General features: G+C 40.1%; 1 protein-coding gene across 2 annotated transcripts in view; it reads right to left on the minus strand.

The window, feature by feature from the left end:
• The window catches only part of XPO4 (exportin 4), a 144759-nt gene that overhangs the window by 54435 nt on the left and 70549 nt on the right, over nt 1–19775 (minus strand). For both annotated transcript variants that reach the window (XM_030561803.1, XM_030561811.1), the window contains 2 exons: nt 10570–10686; nt 9603–9756 (listed from right to left, as the gene is read on the minus strand). In XM_030561803.1, the coding sequence (XP_030417663.1) occupies nt 9603–9756; nt 10570–10686 (271 nt within the window). The remainder of the gene's footprint in view (nt 1–9602; nt 9757–10569; nt 10687–19775) is intronic.

Genomic DNA, 19775 nt, shown 5'->3' on the forward strand with positions numbered 1-19775 from the left:
TCTACACATAGGTCAGTCTTCTCTGCAGCATAGCCAAAGGCAGTCTGTGGGTCCAGAGCCCCTGAGTAGTGAATGGACAGGATATGCACTGCTGCCCCTCTGACCCTCAAGAGGTGGGGCTATATTACCTTTTCCACAAAACCTCTCCATGGGTCTGAGGGCAGCCATTGGGTATTAGAGCAAGTGTTGTAGCTCAGGGCCTTCTGCAAATCCACCAGGTTTGGTGGTGGGCCCCCCACAGCCTATTCCAGGTGAAAGTAAACCCTGCCTCTTCCCAACAGAACAATAGGGGAGTAGTTCACAATCAATGCTTTGATTTCCTCTGACAGACTTCTCCCACTGGTGTTTTTGCTGAAGAGGTTGATCGGGGGCATTATGAGGTATTTATTTCAAAGGCCATTTTAATCAAGCTTTAGGACTTGTTTGGAGAAAAAGTGTTTCAAGTACAGTAGAAGTACTCCTATACATATGTTTTACCAAAAATTAAAAAATTTAAATAAAATCTAACAGCTGGAAGTTTTGTTGTTTTTTTTTAAATAATGGAGCTATACCTATCTCCTAGAACTGGAAGGGACCCCAAAGGGTCATTGAGTCCAACCCCCTGCCTTCACTAGCAGGACCAAGTACTGATTTTGCCCCAGATCCTTAAGGGGTTGCCTCAAGGGTTGAACTCACAACCTGGTGTTGCATGGCAGCCTAATGCTCAAACCACTGAGCTATCCCTCCCCCTAATTCTGCTGTACAAAGTTGTAATGCCAGTATACTGATTATATTTAGAGTTTAAAGACTGTTGTTTCTGGTTTGCAACTCTGCCAAGCACATGGCCAGGATCTGAGAACAACTCATTAACACTGATACATAGACGGACTGGGACTGGTCCCTATGGGAAAGGGACTCTCAGTCTATAAGGGATCTTACAAACCCTCATCAGTCTCTACCAGATAAGCCTTTCATGTCTGACTTTTTTTGGGAGGTGAGGTTTGGGTAATAAAATGAGGAAAGCCCATGCTTGAATGTTTAGCATCTTTTGCTAAAAAAATCAGCCTACACTTTTAAATACTAAATTTTTTCCAGGGCAGTATAATTAACTGTTAAGAGGAAGACTCAATTACCTTGGAGTTGAGGCACTGGACTAAGACTCAGAACATCTAGGTTCTGTTCCCAGCTTTGCCACAGACTTCTTGTGTGCCAGTCACTTACAGCCTAGTTTTCAGAGGTGCCAAAACTGGAGTTGTGTGCACTCAGCACCTTGAAAAGTCAGGCCTTTAATCTCTCTGCCTCGCTTCCTTTTTTTTTTTTTTTTAAATGGGGCTAAAACTACTTCCTTACCTCCCAGAGGCACTGCAACATCTATTAAGGTTTGCAAGGGGTTCAGATTTAAAATTTTATTAGAAAATGTTTAAAAATAAATGATACAGAGCGTTGAAAATTCAGTTAATAGTCATTGGGGGTGCCATACAGAGTATAGGGGGATGTTAGTATTTTGACATTGGATAGCGCATAACACATACAGTCTGCAGTGTCCCCAATGGGGGGGTTTAAGGTAGATGAAACAAGGTACAATCAGCAAGCAGTGAGGGTACATCGCTCATACAGGAATTACAGGTAATCATAGGTATAAATAAGTGGGCCGAGTAATGAGGATAGGATGACCCTCATATGGTGGAGTTCAGTTCGTTTCGGTGGGTTCAGGGGATAAGGTCCAACAGAGGAAGTCTTCAGGTCTCTTCCTTGTGGGTGCGCGAAGTCACGCTGGTTCACTCTCGGTATTGGCGGTGGCTGGTGATGTGCTCTGTATAGATGTCAGGGACCACCAGATAGTGTCCGAGACCATTAGACGTTGCATGAGCCACGCGTAGCGATGGCCTACCACGCAGGTCCTCAGTACGTGCTCGTTACAGGGGTCCCAGGCGCCCAGGGCCCCGACAATCAGAGCATCGGTGTATACCTCATAGCCCTTTGTCTGCAGGGTGTCGGCCAGGGGAGGGTACTTTTCGAGTTTGTGGCTCGAGCTTCGCGGAAGGCCAGGGTCCTATTCTTGAACGGGATTGTCACATTGACGAGGATGATCTTTTTCCGATCCTCGTCCGTGACGACGATGTCTGGGTGCAGCAGGCTGTCGGCGCCGGGGACGGTGCGGTTGACGGCGATCTCTCCCAGGCGTGGGTCGATGGCCTTGGCTAGGTGGTCCTGGACAGTGTTGTGGCGGAACTGCCAGGCACAGGCATGGGGCTTGCAGCTGCACAGGACGTGGGGCAGGGTCTCAGCAATGTACCTGCACCTCCTGCAGCGCTTGTCCCAGTTCCTCTGGCAGACGGCTCCATTGAGAGGGACGCAATTCAGACGAGTGTGGTGTATGAACCGCCAGTCGGCGAATCGGATGAAGCTGCCCGTGGGGAGAAAGTGGTTGCTGGAGTCTCATTTGCTGGTCACCTCGAAGGCCTTACCCTGGTCTGGCTTTTTCCGCAGGGTGTCCACGTAGAGTGCGCGTACAGCGGCCTTCAGGGACCTCTCCAGCATGCCTCTGGCTCCGGAGGTGACAATGGTGTTGCCGTCCGTCTCAATCCGCGGCACCAGGACTCCCAGCTCCTGCCATTCCTCGCTCAACTCCCAGTGGCAGCCCAGTCGCTTCCCCAGTCAGTGCGTGGCGTTGTGGGCGTGGGACCACAGCGAGGCGATGTCACCCCTATGACACTGCAAATCAGAACTACTAACTGTGATATGTAACCTATCATTTAAATCAGCTTCTGTACCAGATGACTGGAGGATAGCTAATGCAACAGCAATTTCTTTAAAAGGCTCCAGAGGTGATCCCGGCAATTATAGGCCAGTAAGCCTAACTTCAGTACTAGGCAAATTGGTTGAAACTGTAGTAAAGAACAGAATTATCAGACACATAGATGAACATGATTTGTTGGCAAAGAGTGAACATAGTTTTTGTAAAGGGAAACCATGCCTCACAAATCTACTAGAATTCTCTGAGGGGCTGAACAAGCACGTGGACAAAGGGGATCCAGTGGATATAGAGTACTAGATTTTCAGAAAGCCTTTGACAAGGTCTCTTACCAAAGGCTCTCAAGCAAAGCAAGCTATCATGGGATAAGAGGGAAGGTCCTCATGGAACAATAACTGGGGTAGGAATAAATGGTCAGTTTTTGGAATGGAGAGAGGTAAATAGTGGCGTCCTCCAGAGGTCTGTACTGGGACCAGTACTGTTCAATACAAATGTTTTGGAAAAAGGGGTTAACAGTGAGGTGGCAAAATTTGCAGATGATACAAAACTTCTCAAGATAGTTAAGTCCAAATCACACTGTGAAGAGTTACAAAGGGATTTCACTAAACTGGGTGACTGAGCAACAAAATGGCAGATGCCTATTGGAAAACAAAATCACAACTTTACGTATAAAACAATCGGGTCTAAATTAGCTGTTACCATTCAAGAAACAGATCTTGCAGTCATTGCGGAGAGTTCTCTGAAAACATCCACTCAATCTGTAAAGGCAGTCAAAAAAAGCTAACAGAATGTCGGGAATCATTAGGAAAGGGATAGGTAAGATGGGAAAAAATATCATATTGCCTCTATACAAATCCATGATACGCCCACATCTTGAATACTGCATGCAGATGTGGTCACCACATCTCAAAAAAGATATATTGGAATTGGAAAAGGTTCAGAAAAGAGGAACAAAAATAATTAGGGGTATAGAACAGCTTCCATATGAGAAGCAATTAATAAGACTGACTTTTCATCCTGGAAAAAAGACGACTATGGGGGGCATATGATAGAGGTCTATAAAATCATGACTGGTGTGGAGAAAGTAAATAAGGAAGTGTTATTTACTCCTTCTCATTACACAAGACCTAGGGGTCACCAAATGAAATTAATAGGCAGCAGGTTTAAAACAAACAAAAGTAAATATTTCTTCACACAATGCAGTTAACCCGTGGAACTCTTTGCCAGGGGATGTTGTGAAGGCCAAGACTATAACAGGGTTCAAAAAAGAATTAGCGAAATCCATGGAGGAGAGGTCCATCAATGGCTATTAGTCAGGATGGGCAGATATGCAAAACAATGCACTGAAGTGACACTAGCTTCTATTTGCCAGAAGCTGGGAATGGGCAACAGAGTAGGATCACTTGATGATTACCTGTTCTGTTCATTCCCTCTAAAGCACCTGCCATTGGCCACAGTCAGAAGACAGGATACTAGGCTAGATGAACCATTGGTCTGATCCAGTATGGCCATTCTTATGTCCTAGGTCTTATACAGTTTGCAAGAAAATGTCTAGGAAAACCCAAGTGATGAAGCACTAATTATGGTTGAGTTCAGTTTCAATATGGTGTTTAAGTTTTGTTTAGTTATCTTTAAAATTCATGAAATCTGAACCCCCTTTCTCACACTCTGCTCAGTATGTCTTAAGACATTGTTAATAGGATTAACACTTAAGTTGAACACAGGACCATAGACCACATGCCTTACTCAAAAATACTTAGCCCCTCAAAAAGCAGTTCTAACTGCATGGTTTCAGTGCTGAAGTCTGGTCAGCTTTTACCCAAGGGTGCTGAGATTGTCAGCCTCTTATTTTTATGACCACTTTGGCACTTCCTTGCATCCACCCTCTGCAGCACTGGTTGAACACTCTTCACAGCCCATTAATTCAATCTGACATTATCTGCTTGGCTTTTATTTATATCTTTTTTTAAACCTTCGCTTTTTTTTTTTTTTAGGAATTTACATTTAACACAGGACTGTACTGTATTTGCTCTTTTTTTCCCCCGTCTCTTCTGCCGCCTGATTGCGTATTTCCCATTCCAAATGAGGTGTGGTTGACCAGTCGGTTCATAACTCTGAGGTTCTACTGTATATCAAAGACCATGCCAACATGCTTCCACTTACACCATGCTCAGCGCAAACTTGAGCTTAACATCTTTGTGAATGGTTAGTGGTTGGCACACGATTCCAAGTCAGTGTATCAAGGGGTAGCCCTACATTGCACATTTACATACAAATACTATGTCACTAAAATAGCTCAAAAGATCAAAAGCAAAATTGTCTCCTGAACAAAGTGGTATGGCCCACCTGGAGAGTCAATGCACAAACTCTATATAGTTCAGCGTTACTCTTTGCTAAGCAATTGGAGAACATTGTGCCCCAGTTTGGTTAAACTCTGCCTACACCATATTAGTGGACACACAACTGAATCATGTCATTATCACAAGCATGTTGAAGCCAACAAAACTTGTATGGTTACTAGTCCTAGCAAATGTTCCTCCACCTAACACTCCGTGTCTGAATGCAGTTAACAAACCAATCACCAAAGTACATCAAATGCCACATTAAGCTCTGTTTAGGGATATATGGGATGGACCCCACCACTGACTGCAAAGCAGAAATCCTACCAGGACTGTTTTGCACACTTTCTATCCAGTTGACATCGTCAGTTCACTGTGCCAGACCAAATAGGAGAGAGCCTCGGCTACTACCAGGAACTCCTACATCATTATCAAGCTGTATGACTGGCTACCTGGCCTTGGACTCCCAGCTGCCTCTGGAGTCAGCTTAACAGGTCTTAACCAGGCTTAACAGGTCTTAACCAGGCCTTACTTGTCTTGCCCACATACAATTGCTATATTTACATATGGCCTCTTCTCTTCCTCCGGTAGTCAGGAACTCTAATGGTGGTTTCTTCTAGACAATGTTCTCTAGAGCATTCCATTTGGTTCTCTGACTGCTCTGTTAGACTTAGTGATAGATGTTTCCAACTTGGGTTGAAGTCTGCCATTTAAGTTATTTGGGTGCTAAAGCCTCCTTTAAAGGTCTTACCATGGGTCAAGAAATAACCACTGAATAGATTCAAGAGGAATGCCCCTCACTTGTGCATTTAAGGCAATAGGCATGCTGAACCATTAAAGACATAAAAGGCAGATTCTCAGTTGGTATAAACTGCCATAGCTTCATTGAAGGCAACTATGACAATCTGCATCAGCTAAATAGGTGCACCATTATGTTACTAAAAAGCAGCAGATGTCTTAACCCATCTCAACGTTCACTATGGAAGAGACTCAAGCCCTCCAGAGGTGAAGATCTTTACCCTAAAACAAAACAAAAAAAACCTATCACTAAAAGAATCATTACCATAAAACTACCACCTAAACTATTCTTAAAACTTTAAACTAAACCTATTAACTACAACTTATAAAAATCTATGCCTTAATGAGTCTGAAGTTCCATGGCTGAATTTGCTAACAAAGAAATTAATACAATGCGGGGGAGGGGGAAGGAAGGGGACAGGGCGACAAAAATCTTATGTTGTCTGTTCAGAAGCTTTTGGATCTGTGGAAAGTCACAAAGTCAGGCCCCTAATGATTTTACTGTTGTCAGTGGTTTCATAACTTGCAACTAAAAGCATGTGACCTACAGTAGAGAAATCAGGAGAATCTGCAGAGGCAATTTCATGAGAGAGATGGGTTATGAGGGGACCATGAAGAACAGCTTACTTGCATGTGTCAAGGTACACATGGGCCAATGGTATATAGCTCTGAAATGGGATGTTTTAGATACAATATGTGGCTCCCAGAGTGGGAATCAACAGAGGCAAATTTATGAAAAATATGGATATACAGCACAATACTACTCCTGAGTTATCCAGTCTCCCTCCCCAAAGGTCAATTTAAAAATGAAGAAAAAAAAAAAAAGGTGATCAGAACCAGCTTGATCAAAATAAGCAAAACAATGCTGTATCAGTACCAAAAAAAGCAATGCTACCGAAGCCAACATACCACTGCAGACTGCCATACATTCTTAGCACAAAATAGGAATTCTATGTTATCATAATTTACAATTAGCACTGCCAAGAAAGGTCTCAAGCATTCATAAACACTAGGTGAACTACTGTGTATATAGTATTCATGGAGGTAATGGATAAAAATAAGAACTGATAGATTACATGTTATAAAGTGAGATGGAAGAAGCAGCATCCCTCAGACCAGCTCTTGCCATCACTAGTACTACAGTTTAAATATGATGCTGCCATGTGCCATCTGTGACATACAGATGCTTCATGTGAGAAACCGCATTTAGCTAAGCAAAACAGTGAGCATCTTATTACAGTATGAACACTCTTAGGCAGTGACTAAAAATAACTTGTCTTAATTCTTAAGAGATTACACTAAATTATATGACCCTTGAAGATTAAAATTCTGTTTGATTAGTACTGAGTTTGTCACATTTTTGCCACTTCGTTTAAAGATACAATAATCATTTAACTAGACAGAACAGATATCTACTGCAAATTAAACTTCACTCTGTCCTTGACGAACACAGGAATAACCAACAGTGTATTTTGCCAAAGGAAGTACAAAACACTATGGCAAAATCCACACACAACTGATGATTGCACAAGTCCATTTCTGAGGTCTGCTAACTGTCTGAGAATGAAGAGAACATCTGCTACAAAAATTTCAAAGTTTAATTTAATGCATTTTGATGTATTAAAGTGCACTCACATTCAGGTCTAACAACTGGGAACCAAATGTCCAAGACTTATGGCCAACTGTCACATTTTTTTAAATTAAAGATTAAGAACTTACACTGGTGGAATTATTTAATGTTTTCTTAATGAAATGTACTTAATTCTGATACTAAATATGTTTTTCATATAAAAATTTAATGCCCAGCAGAGGAAAAAAAAGACAATTCTCTCTTCCATTTGATTATAAAAATACCATTTACTACCTATTATATCTTGAAAGTATCCAAGTGACTGAAAATATTGCTAGTACTAATGCAGTGATAAGGCCTGATTATCTATTTCAATTAACACCTATTTACCGGCACAGAACAAGCCATTTGCTGATTACATACAGCTAAAAATGTAAGCTAGGTCACTAATTTAATTCTTCAATTTTCTTTGCATCAGTGTAGTTGCTCCAATGTAACTGCATCATTTCAAACCCACAGCATAGATGCACAGCACTCATGTAAATTATGACTTGCACTGGTACAGCATACCCCAGTTTCCAACTGTGGTATTCACCTCCACTAGGGTCTTGTACTGAGGTGAAGCTACGCCAGTGGGGAAATCCTCAACACAAGACAGCATAAAGGTGTACCTCTTCTGTGCACACTGTCAAATTGCAACAGGTGATCCCAAAAGATATCCAATATTCTGCAAATCCCAAAATTTCCTAACACAACCTCAGACCATTCAGCAGTTAGCCTTCAAAATCAGTCTTCAAAACCCTTGGATCAACCTCATCTCTGGATTAACTTCACTGACTTTATCTGAGTTACACCAGGGCTCAGTATGGCCCATTAATCCAGCCTGAATTCAGTGGTTTTCAACAGAACTGCAAATGGATGTTCTCTTTTAAATCATGGTACTTTCCTTATAACTTTAGGGGTCATAATATGAACTCAGCCTTCCAGACAAGACCTTAAGAATGTCCACTTTCAAGCATGGAAATCTCACTTTTACTATCTATTGTACGATAGGTACAAAGATCCCAGAAATCAGGGCCAAAACAATCCCGACAACGTGTTTTGATCACCCACAACCAACAATATTTCTGGGAGTGAAATAAAGTCCTTACAGAGGATTCAGGTATAACGTCTGAGTTTTTTTTGTAGTGTGTGTCATTCGATGCAAATGGATTTGAAAGGATTTAAAACAGCTTTGTGAGTCAGGGATAAAAGTCACCCCTAGCAGTGAAACTTTGCCATTTAACTCTTTGTTGGATAAATGCAAAATGCAGTTTACCATATCTACACTGATTTTCTCTCTCTCTCTCTATATATATAGGCATCTCTATTCCTCTCTTTTCTCATTCCTCCCTCCCTGCCTCTTCCCTGCATTATAATCCCTCCCTTCTTCTTTACTCTCTTAATCGCTTCCCCACTTCTTTGGGATCCCAAGATCAGCAACCTGTCACACAGAGGAATGAGGGGCTAAGGGACCATCTTAAGGCAACCTGTAGGTTGTCACGAGGAAGGGGTAGTGTTATAGGTGCAGTCTGTTCTCCCTGCCTTCTGACAAATGCTTTTTCTTGGTGGGAGCCTAAAATGCTTTCCTCCTGCTCATGGAAAAAGTAGTACAGAACTTCTCTTCTAGCTCCCAAAGAAGCCGGGGGGGGGGGGGAATTCTTCGATGGTGTTAGTTGTACATCATCCTCTCCTTTTCTTGGTGGAGAGAAGTAGGTGACAGATCCACAGTGAGAAACTTTATAAGAAAAACAAGAGCTCTGATCTATCCCTACTGGTTCTGCCTAGTCTCACATTAAAGCAGTAGATGAAAGTTCCCACTCTGCACCATCCTGACATCTGCCAGACAGTCCAGAAGCCCATAACTAGCTGTTGCTTCTATGAGCTAATTTTAACCTTGTGACAAATACTCACAACTTTAAAGAGAAAACAGCAACAACAACTTGAATATATAGTAAATAAGAGCAAGTATGGGAGTGACCAGTAGAGTGCATAGCAAGGTCTAAATTACCCCCACTTGAAAAACAAATTTCTCTAAATGTTACATTTTTCAAAGGCTCCAGTTATCAAGTACAGGTGAAGTTAATTAGCTGAAGCAAAGGTTCAAACATTAAAAGGATATAATTTGGAGGAAGAAAGTTCCAGCTTAAGACCTGATTGGCTAGTGCAAGATAACGCTGAAACACTGAAGACATCTGAGCATTGAGGTTTTCACGTCTGCTGAATTCCTGTAGTACTTCTACAGTTAGCATGAAGATCTGCCGAAGGTCATCCTCCTAGTGTTAGGAAGAATGCACATACTATTAATGGAGTCTCCCATTCATTAAGTAAGAAGTTCTTGATCAGGCAAATATCGAGAAATTATAAAATTAAATTTTGTTTACAAAATCTGAGATTCTTGCATTAACTTGGAACATTTCTAACATTTTTAACAGAAACTAGGCCTTTACCTAAACAATATAACACTTTAAAAAAAAAGCTTAAATCTTATTCATTATAAATATTAATCATTAAGAGAAAAAACTGGTAATACATTTTTCTAACAACGGGTAGAGGAGGAGGGACTTGGTCTTTGGCATGGAAGAAGTTGATATGCTATTCCACAACAGTCACAGAATTTAAAGCTATGCCTTCACAAAAACGTTTATCCATAGCCAAACAATACATCTGAGACAACCAGACCGCACCATCTGCAATAATATTTTTAAATGCATGGCTTTCCTTGGCTTTTAACCAAAGCTATATTTAAGACTATCATAGTTCCAAAGAGTATTAGTTTTATTTGCTATTGGTAGACAAGGAATTAAGATTCCTGTTGTGTATAGATTCATAGATCTACATTCATAAAATGAACAAAAAATGCATTACACTTTTTGAAACAAATATCCCTAAAATTACTAAAATGTTTACTAAACAAGGAATTAATACACACTTTGTATGTATTTAATATTAATTTATAATATATAGGAATCTTTTGCACATCCCAAAAAGGTTAATGCATTTGTTGGTGCATGAAAGTTTTCCTTTATTAACATTTCTATTTATCAGAAATATAGTTAGCATATGTTACTTTTTTTCTTTTTTTTTACCTGAAATATTCGTTTGCAGTTACCATGGAACTCCATGCTTAGTCCAATGTTGCTGGTTTTACTTGAACTTGAGAACTCGCTCAACAAAGCCGTTAAAATGGAACAGGCCAAAGTTTGCTATATAAGAAATAATATAAATGAAAAGTTGTTCAATAAGGTAATACTGCTTAAGATGCAGTTTAAGTTATCTTATTAGAATATTTCTATTGACTTCAGTTACTTCAGCCATCTTATGACACAAACTAGAGCAGTAACTCAAGCTTTCCTCAGATTCTGGAGAACTTAAAGTAAAGCTCCGTGGATGACCCATCTCTCCCTGTGTAGATTACACACCTTCTCTGAGGGAACATTAGTAATTGGGTAACATGAAAAGTAATATTATGGTATTAACACAGGATGAAAACAAATTTGCTTTATGATATTCATGTTTCTGCTTGGTTAGCTCAACCCATTTTCTATACATGCTGTTTAGTTCCTTCTCAGTGCTTAAGGCTTTACATTCATTAGGGGTACGTCTACCCTATGGTGCCTATGCTGGCTTACCTATGTCAGCATAGCCCTAGTGTAGACTCAGCCTACACATACAGGAGTTTGTTGGTTTAAGAACACCATCTCCCTGAATGATGTTAGTTATGTCGACAAAAGCCCTCTTCCATCAACATAGGCCCATCTCCGTTGAGGTTTCTGTTGGCATGGGGTGTTTTGCTTTTTACTTCCGAGGTATGCCAACACAGCTTTTAAGTGCGTACTAAGCCTACTACTAGCGAAGGTTCAGCTTCCTGTTGCCTCTATTTGTCTAATTTATCCAGGTCACTTAGCAGTTTGCTTTGACTCTTCGTTGTGTTTGTTACTTTCCAATGTTGGTATCTGATCATAATTAAATTTATACCAAAGAGACAGAGAATGAGATATAGCTAGTCAAAAAAGCACCTCCAAAGTCCAAGCTCCCTCTCCCATCTCTTAAAAAAAAAAATCCAGAACTGGGACAGAACTGGCAGAAAGTATCACTGCTTGAAGACTGACAGATGATTCCCTACTGACAGAAGTAGATATTCAAGCAACAATAAAGTACCTTGCCAACTACAGTTCATGACACACAGAAAGCTTGTAGGACTGCAGAAAATATATCAGTCATTATATTGAGGTAGCTCCCAAAGGCTCTAATCAGATTTGGCCCTGGTTGTTCTTTTCTCACTCACAAAATGTAAGACAGTCAATACTTCAACAGTTTTTAATAGATGAGCTACTTAAAAGAGATGTGTTATCCTAAAATACAAGTGAGGGCCACACTCTTCTTTGCTGAAATATGCTGCAAAAACAATTGATTTTTGCAAAAAGCAAGCTTTACTCTTGATACCAAAGTCCATTAATCATCTTTTTCAGTTCTCATTTCACCTATATTTTACCACGATTGATCACTACACCAGGGGCGGCTCCAGGCACCAAGCGCGTGCCTGGGGCGGCAAGCCACAGGGGGCAGCCTGCCGGTTGCCATGAGGGCAGAAGTCAGGCTGCCTTCGGCGGCATGCCTGCAGGAGGTCTGCTGGTCCTGTGGCCTTGCCGGCAATTCAGCGGTGGGTATGCCAAAGGCGTGGGACCGGCGGACCTCCTGCAGGCATGCTGCCAAAAGTTGCCTGCCTGCTGAGCTTGGGGCAGCAAAATACATAGAGCCGCCCCTGCACCACACACAAAAGGAAAGAAAACATCTTGTACTGGGGAAGTAAATTACATTTCACAAATGTTCAGCATATTACACAGGAAACATAACAGACACCTTGTATTAATTAAATGAAAATATTTTTGCTTAATAGATGTACCCAGCACAGTTACAACTTCAAAGTTACTGGCCTTACTCCTAGACTGTTCGGAGCCAAGGTGCCACGGATGGACAGAGGGACAGGAATTGTTAAAGGGTCATACATGCCGGCAAGTGTCCAGGGGTTAAATGGAAATATGCACACTACCTCTGAACACCCGAAAGATTAAAGTTGAGATACTATTTATGCAAGCTCATACAACAGCTGAAAGCAGCGCCATCCACCCACCAACTGCAACATCTTTGTTCAGAAATGCCTCTGATGTCAGTACCTTGACCCTACAGACAACTAGTTATCTTAGCCAGTACACATTAAATTAAAATTCTTACTTGCTAAATAAATCCCAGGCAGATCAAGCAAACATGGTTGTTTTATGTATCTTTGCGGACAATTGCCTACAGTACATGAAAATTTATTACCGTAATTTATTGCTAAATTCAAATATTTCTATTTCAGTTCAAAGTAATTCTCTTCATGTCAATTCTACCTATCTTTTTCACTATTGATAAATTGTGAAGGTTGCATCTTTGCCAGTGTAAAACAAAAAATCAAAACCTCCAATTGCTAGAACAGCAGTGGAGTCTCTCTACTTGTCAACCTTATATTATACAATAATTCAGCTGTCTCCTAAATGATTCAGCAGTTTTAAAAATCTTAAGGCTCTGTGTAGTTACTGCTGGGACTGTTGGGCTGTTTTTTTTTTAAATTCAGAATTGAATCAATATGAGAATTAATCAAAGCAAGCACTTCCATTTTGAATCAAACATCAAAACTATGAGAACACTATATAAAAACTAGTTATTTGAAAAAGCTGAAAATAATTCTTAAAGTTTGACGGAGCCACTGTTCTACAGTTAAGGATTTTTCATGCCACTGCAAGATATATTTTTTAAAGAATAATTCAGAGTTGCCAGAGGATGCTATACATTTTTGTATGCTATACTGATAATGCCAATTCCAGACTTCCATAAATACTTGTAGGCTCTAGGAAGCACTGATGCAAAGACAGCTTTAATGGCAATTAACTTTAATTCCATATAAGATCAGCATCCTATATCGTTTTTGTGATACAACAGCATAAAAATTAAGTCATCTCTGCTTTATCATACAAAGATCTGATAACCTTCCCAATAGATTTACTACACAAAACAACCTAGGACGACTAGAGCAATGATACAAGTTGGCACCATTTACAAAGCCAAAATGCAACAGTGTAAGATGGGAGTAAAGAAATAGGAAAGGGGGAGGGAGAGAGATTTGGTACCTACTGTGGTAATAAAAAACTTCCAAGATTACTCTAACTGAAAGAATAAAGTTACTTTTGCCTTCCTTTTTTTCAGTTTTACTTTGTGCATTTGACAGCACTTTGTGCACTGTCAGTTTCATTGTTTTGTTTGTCAGCTGCATGCCTGATCTCATGCAGCAGCATGGTGTTTCCCCAAAGGACAGGGCAAGTCTCCAAGAGGTGAGAGATTGGTTTCCTTTTCCTGAACAGGGGAAGTCAGCTTTCTAAAGTTTGGGAAACACTGCATTAGCATGGTCATTCACTACTCTCCTGTACTGCTCTGGGATAGAGCTCATGCAAGGGCTTGTGTACCAGTAACAGCAACAGTACGTCTGAAGCTGATATGGCAGCAATCAAACATGAGGGGGTGGGGGAAAGAGAGCAGCAGCTGACTGGTTGTTCTGAGCAGGTTTGGCATTACACTCACCTCAAAAGTCTCATTCTAAAAGCAGCAGCAGCAGCAACAAAGAGAAGAGGGAATTATTTCAAAACAAAATTGATTTTAAAAATATGTCAGGACTTACTAATTAATATCAGAAAAACATTTTAAGTTCGTTTTAGGATATTCAAGTTTGTCCCTTTAAACAAACTAGTTTTTAAAAGATGTAACTTGAATAGATCCTATCACTATGGACTGTCATTCATAGCATTAGGGCTTGCCTAGACATGGAGTTATTCAAGGAAAACTGTTCCTGAATAACTCCACGCATGGACACTCTTTTTCCAGAGTAAGGCAGCCTTGTGCCTGTTTAGCTTAACCCACACTAAACAGGAACACTGCAGCCTTATTCCAAAATAAAACCGTCCCGGAGCTATTTGGGAATAGCCATTCCTAAATAACTCCATGTGCACTGTAGATAAGCCTTTAGAAATAAAAAAGGAAAGAGCATGCCTGGTGAAGAAGCCATCCTGTTGGTGTGGTATCCACACTGAAGTGCTGCAGAGGTGCAGCTGCATCACTGAAGACATACCCTTAGGCGACGTCTATACTTGGAGCTGGGAAGATGATTCATAGCTTGCACAAACGTCCCTGGGTCAGCACGCTACAAACAGCAGCGTAGCCATGGTAGCACAGCAGCAGCTCAGGCTAGCCTCTACAAATATGTACATGCCTAGACCACCTGGCTTCATACTGAGGGCTAGTCTATACTACCGAGTTTTGTTGACAAAACTTATGTTGACACCCAAAAGTCGACAAAACAAAAATCGCCAAAGGGTGTTTACACTTGCTCCCTCTGTCGACAGATCATGTCCAAACTGGGGACACCATCACTGACAGGGTGAGCAATGCACCATGGGTATGTATCCCATAGTGCAGTGTTGTGGCAAAGAAGAGCTAATCGCTGTGCATATTGGGATTCTCTCCGAGTTCTCCCACAGCCCCTTCAGCTGCCGAGAGCAGCATCATGAGTAGCTCTCACTGTGAGCTCTCTTCTGTGATGAGGCATGGGAAAGCAGCACAGCAGTCTGTCCCCCTTCCTCTGCAGGAGCATTCCAATGATTTGCTCTTTCTTTGTTCCCCAAATGGAGCAGCACACAGATACCTCCTGGAGCTTTGAAAGGGAAGGGGCGCATACCTGCAGGGCAGATAGAGCAAAACACTGAGCAATCAGGGCAGGCATTGTGGGATACTGGTGGAAGCCAGTTCTGTGGACAAAACAATAAGCAGTGTCTACACTGGCTCTTAAAAGAAAAGTCTTTCATGGCGTACAAGATTTTTGTCGTCAAAACTGGGCGTTTTTCACGACAAAAGTCCTCTTGCTGTTTTGTTGCCAAAAGGCAGTTTTTGGTGACAAAACTTGCCAGTGTAGACAAGCCCTGAGATGGCTAAGCAGCCCATGCTACCCCAGCTACAATGCTATTCTTTTTTTAAAGGTGTGTTCTTAACCCAGGTTTTTTCTTAACCTGGGTTAGCCAACCCGAGTTAAGAACACACTTTTTTTTCCCCAATGTAGACATACCCTAAAAATGCTGTTATTTTCCAAAACGAAGTAATGCTATAAAAAACTAAATATATTCATGCATGATATATTACCATTTTCACGCAAATGCGTATGTGTGTGTGGCGGGGGGAGAAACCAACAATTTTAAAGGGAGCTACATATAGCCACCTCTTTAGCTCATTGAAAGAGGATTACATTTATATGACCCTTCAAAGGAGATCACTTGAAATATAGCGACAATGACACAATCTTTTGAAAGTTCAGTATTGTAAGCTTACATGTGTATTTTGTACAGAGGGATCTACAAAGCATATCTAGACATGCACACTAGGTCTAAGAAAAACCTCATAAAAATTTGAAAAACAAAGTTATTTAGGATCAACCAGTAGAGCACACTGTGCTTGGTTAAAAAAAAAAAATTGTACAGAGTTACAAGATTCTTTTAAAGTAACCACATTTTAGGTTTTTTGGTTTTTCACTTTTAGTAACATAGCACAAAATACAGATAATCAGATTCAAGAATGCCATGTATTAATGGTTAGAAAATGTGAGTAAGTCTGATCATATTAAAAGTCAAACCTCAATGTTCTAATTTCCCAGTAGAGTCATTAACTTCATGCCAGTAAGAGTACACCTCATGAACCTAGCTTGTCTCACTCGGCAGCAATTTCATTAGTTCTGTCACAAGAACATACCCAAACAATAACCCCATCTGACAAAATAAAATACTTCAGAGCATGGATTGTCTCTTAGAATAGCCTGGCACTTACCCCAGTTAGCTTTATTACCAGTAATAAATTTTTGAAAGGTTGACATACATAAAACACTCAGCTGCTCGAACAGAAGATCAATGAGACTTGTGATAAGAGATTAATTTAGCAATCAGACAACCCTAAAGCATGGCTTTAGACAATTAGATTTTTTTTTAAATCTATACACAACACTAAAACAGAGCCACTATATGAAAAATATGCACAATTTGAACCTTATTTTGCAAAACAGCTTTCGTGGAGTAATCTTCATGATATATGCATGCTCTATAAAATGTGATTCATTCCTTCCAAAGGAATGTCACTTATACTGAACATTAAACCCATAATGAACATTTGTGGGATTTCTCACTTTCGTCTAGGCAGCTCACTGAGTAAGTGAACTGATTTATTTGAAGACACAAAATGTATGAAAGGAAGAACAGTTCAATTATGGGTTAAGGAAACATAGGAGTTAGCACACAACTGTCTAAATCATAGAAGCTGACCCTGACAAAGCAGAATTAATTGTACAGCAAAACTGTTATATACCAGTCTTGGACTTCAGTGTGTGGAAACATTCATGATGAAAGACACTTGGTTCAAGTTAGTCATATTCATCTCGCCACAAATTCTAAATCATCAAACTAAAGACGAGATCCCATTTGGGAAATCTCAATATCTTATTATTTTTCCTTTTGTATTCTAGATAATTGAACTTCAATGAATTTAACAGCACAAGGCTCTTATTCCCTTCACAGTTAAAACATGAAACTAATCCTGTTATCTTAAATAATTTTCAGTTACTCTTATTGATTTATAGGGCTCCAGTTTTCTTCCCCTCTCCCACAACGGAATCTCTATTGCCAATGTTGCCAATGTTTCAGGGCCACAGGAAGTATGCGATAAAAGTGATTCTTCAGGGATATTAACTAGTATAGAGGCAAGTAGCTGATAGAGTAGAAAAGGGGCATTGGGGCAGAAATAGTTGTATCGTTCCTGGCTAACAAACTTTCATATGTATAAGTAAAAAAGTTGTTCTAGACCAAGGGAGACTTCAAAAGTAAGACTTCTCTCGCAAGACAGTTCTACAGTGAGAAGGGACAATGTCCCCGCTCCCTCCCCAGCGTTCCTCAGACAAAACTACTACATTTACTAATATCATCTTCAGATCATCTACGCATAACAGAACTGACTTTCTTCAATAGTTTCTGTCCAAAGCGCTCTGTTTACAGCTGGACCTTCTGATGTTCCGATAGTTATGCAAACAAAATGAAGCCCTACAGTTACATCAGGGAACAAAGTTAACAAAACAAAACCACACAGCTTGTTGCTGGTATCAGAGATTCATTTGAGGCCAACTGTTGTATACACTCAAATTCTAGTTTTGGCAGGTCACACTCATGGCACGTGTGCTTAACTTCTCAAACCTGCTTCCTCATCTTCCCAGAGGACTTATGCTATCCCCAACACATGCTGCAGCTGATACATCCATTCTATCTAATATACTACTTAACTGTTATACATCCATGCCTCTTAGTTTTTAATGCCACACTTATCACTGTAGTTATTTAAGTACCTAACATCTAACTGCAAACTCTGAATAGCAAGAACCAAGAAACTCTTCAGCCACTGTTATTTATCTTTCTTCAGAGTGTTTCATTATTGTGTTGTCTGATGAACAGTGAGTCACATATCACTCTGTGGGTCTGAATGAAGATGAACTGATTCTTACCTAGAGACCTTTCATAGCTCCTGCTCAGATGGTTTAATTATAAGTCTGCTAAAACTAAATGAATTAAAGGCAAAGCACATTCATTTATTTAGGCAATTTCCCTTTAGCTGATTTTTACTTATCCTTGTGGAAAACTCAGGTCTCTGTATACTCATAATGAAAAATATGAAATTAAATGAACTGTGCACTATATTATATGATGCCTCACCACACTGAATGAACCTTCAGTTTAATCAGTGATTATACAAGCCTTGTAAATTTTTGTGATTATTTTATCCTCACCAACGCTTACAAGAAATAAAAAAGCCAGCTGGAGTTTCTCTTGAGGAACTTGGCACAGCTCAAACAATTTCATACTCTGAGGGCAATGAAAATTTTACTATATGAATTACATTTTGCAGTCCTCATCTAATTCAACTACACCAGGAAGCCCAGGATGGAATAGTAAGAAATGTGGCACTTTGAAGGTCTCATGGAACCAAAAACGGAATCAGATTGCTGCTAAGTAAAATTAAAAAGGTCATAGAAGAGTTCTTAAACTAAAGGCTGAGGGAAAGCTGACAGGTGCAGAGGAGCACATGGTTTGGACAGACACATCCCTTAGGGAAAGATTTATTAAAGGGGATATTCTATATCCTAGTAAAGAGGAGAGGCTATACGTTGACAAATGCAGGTAGGAAATGAAGAGAAACAGTGAAACAATTACATCACATAAAGGCAGACAACTAAATATTGACAAATTTTATAAGTGCTAATATACAAATGCAAAAAGTCTAAATGTGAAGATGGGTGAACCTGAGTGCCTGGTATTAAGCGAGGATACTTATATACTAGGCATCACAGAAACTCAGTGGAATGATGATAAATCAACAGGACACGGTAATACCCGGGTACAAAATATATGGGAATGACAGAGCAGGTCACATTGATGGGGAGTGGCACTATATGTGAAAGAAAGCATGGAGTCAAATTAAGTAAAAATCTTAAATGAATCAAAGAATATCACAGAATCTGTATGGATAGAAATTCCATGCTTGACTAATAAGAGTATGGCAGCAGGAATATACTACCAACCACTTGACCAAGGTGGTCACAGTAATTGTGAAATGCTCAGGGAGATTAGGCTACAAAAACAGAAAACCCAATAATAATGAGGGACCTCAATTATCTGCATATTCATTGGGAACACGTGACCTCAGGATGGGATACAGAGATAAAATTTTGAGACATCATCAATGACTGCTTCTTAGAGAAGCTAGTCATGGAATCCATAAGGGGAGAGGCAATTCTTGATTTAATCCTAAATTATGCACAGGATAAGGTCCAAGAGGTGAATATAGTGAATTGTTTGGTAAAAGCGACAACAACATAATTAAACTTAACATCTTTCCAAGGGAGAAAAATACCAAAGAAACCCACCACAGTAACATTTAACTTCAAAAAGGGAAACTACACAAAAATGAGGAGCCTAGTTACATGGAAATTAAAAAGAACTGTCACAAGAGTGAAATGCCTGTGAACTGTATGGAAACTTCTTAAAAAACACCAATCACTGAGGTTCAACTTATGTAAACCTCAAATAAAAAAAAAACAGTAAGAAAAAACAAAAACAAAACAAAAAAAAAATGCCACCATGGCTAATCAACAGAGTAAAAGAGGTGGTAAGAGACAAAAAGA

This window comes from Gopherus evgoodei, chromosome 1, assembly GCF_007399415.2.
Source record: "Gopherus evgoodei ecotype Sinaloan lineage chromosome 1, rGopEvg1_v1.p, whole genome shotgun sequence".
Lineage (NCBI taxonomy): Eukaryota > Metazoa > Chordata > Testudines > Testudinidae > Gopherus > Gopherus evgoodei.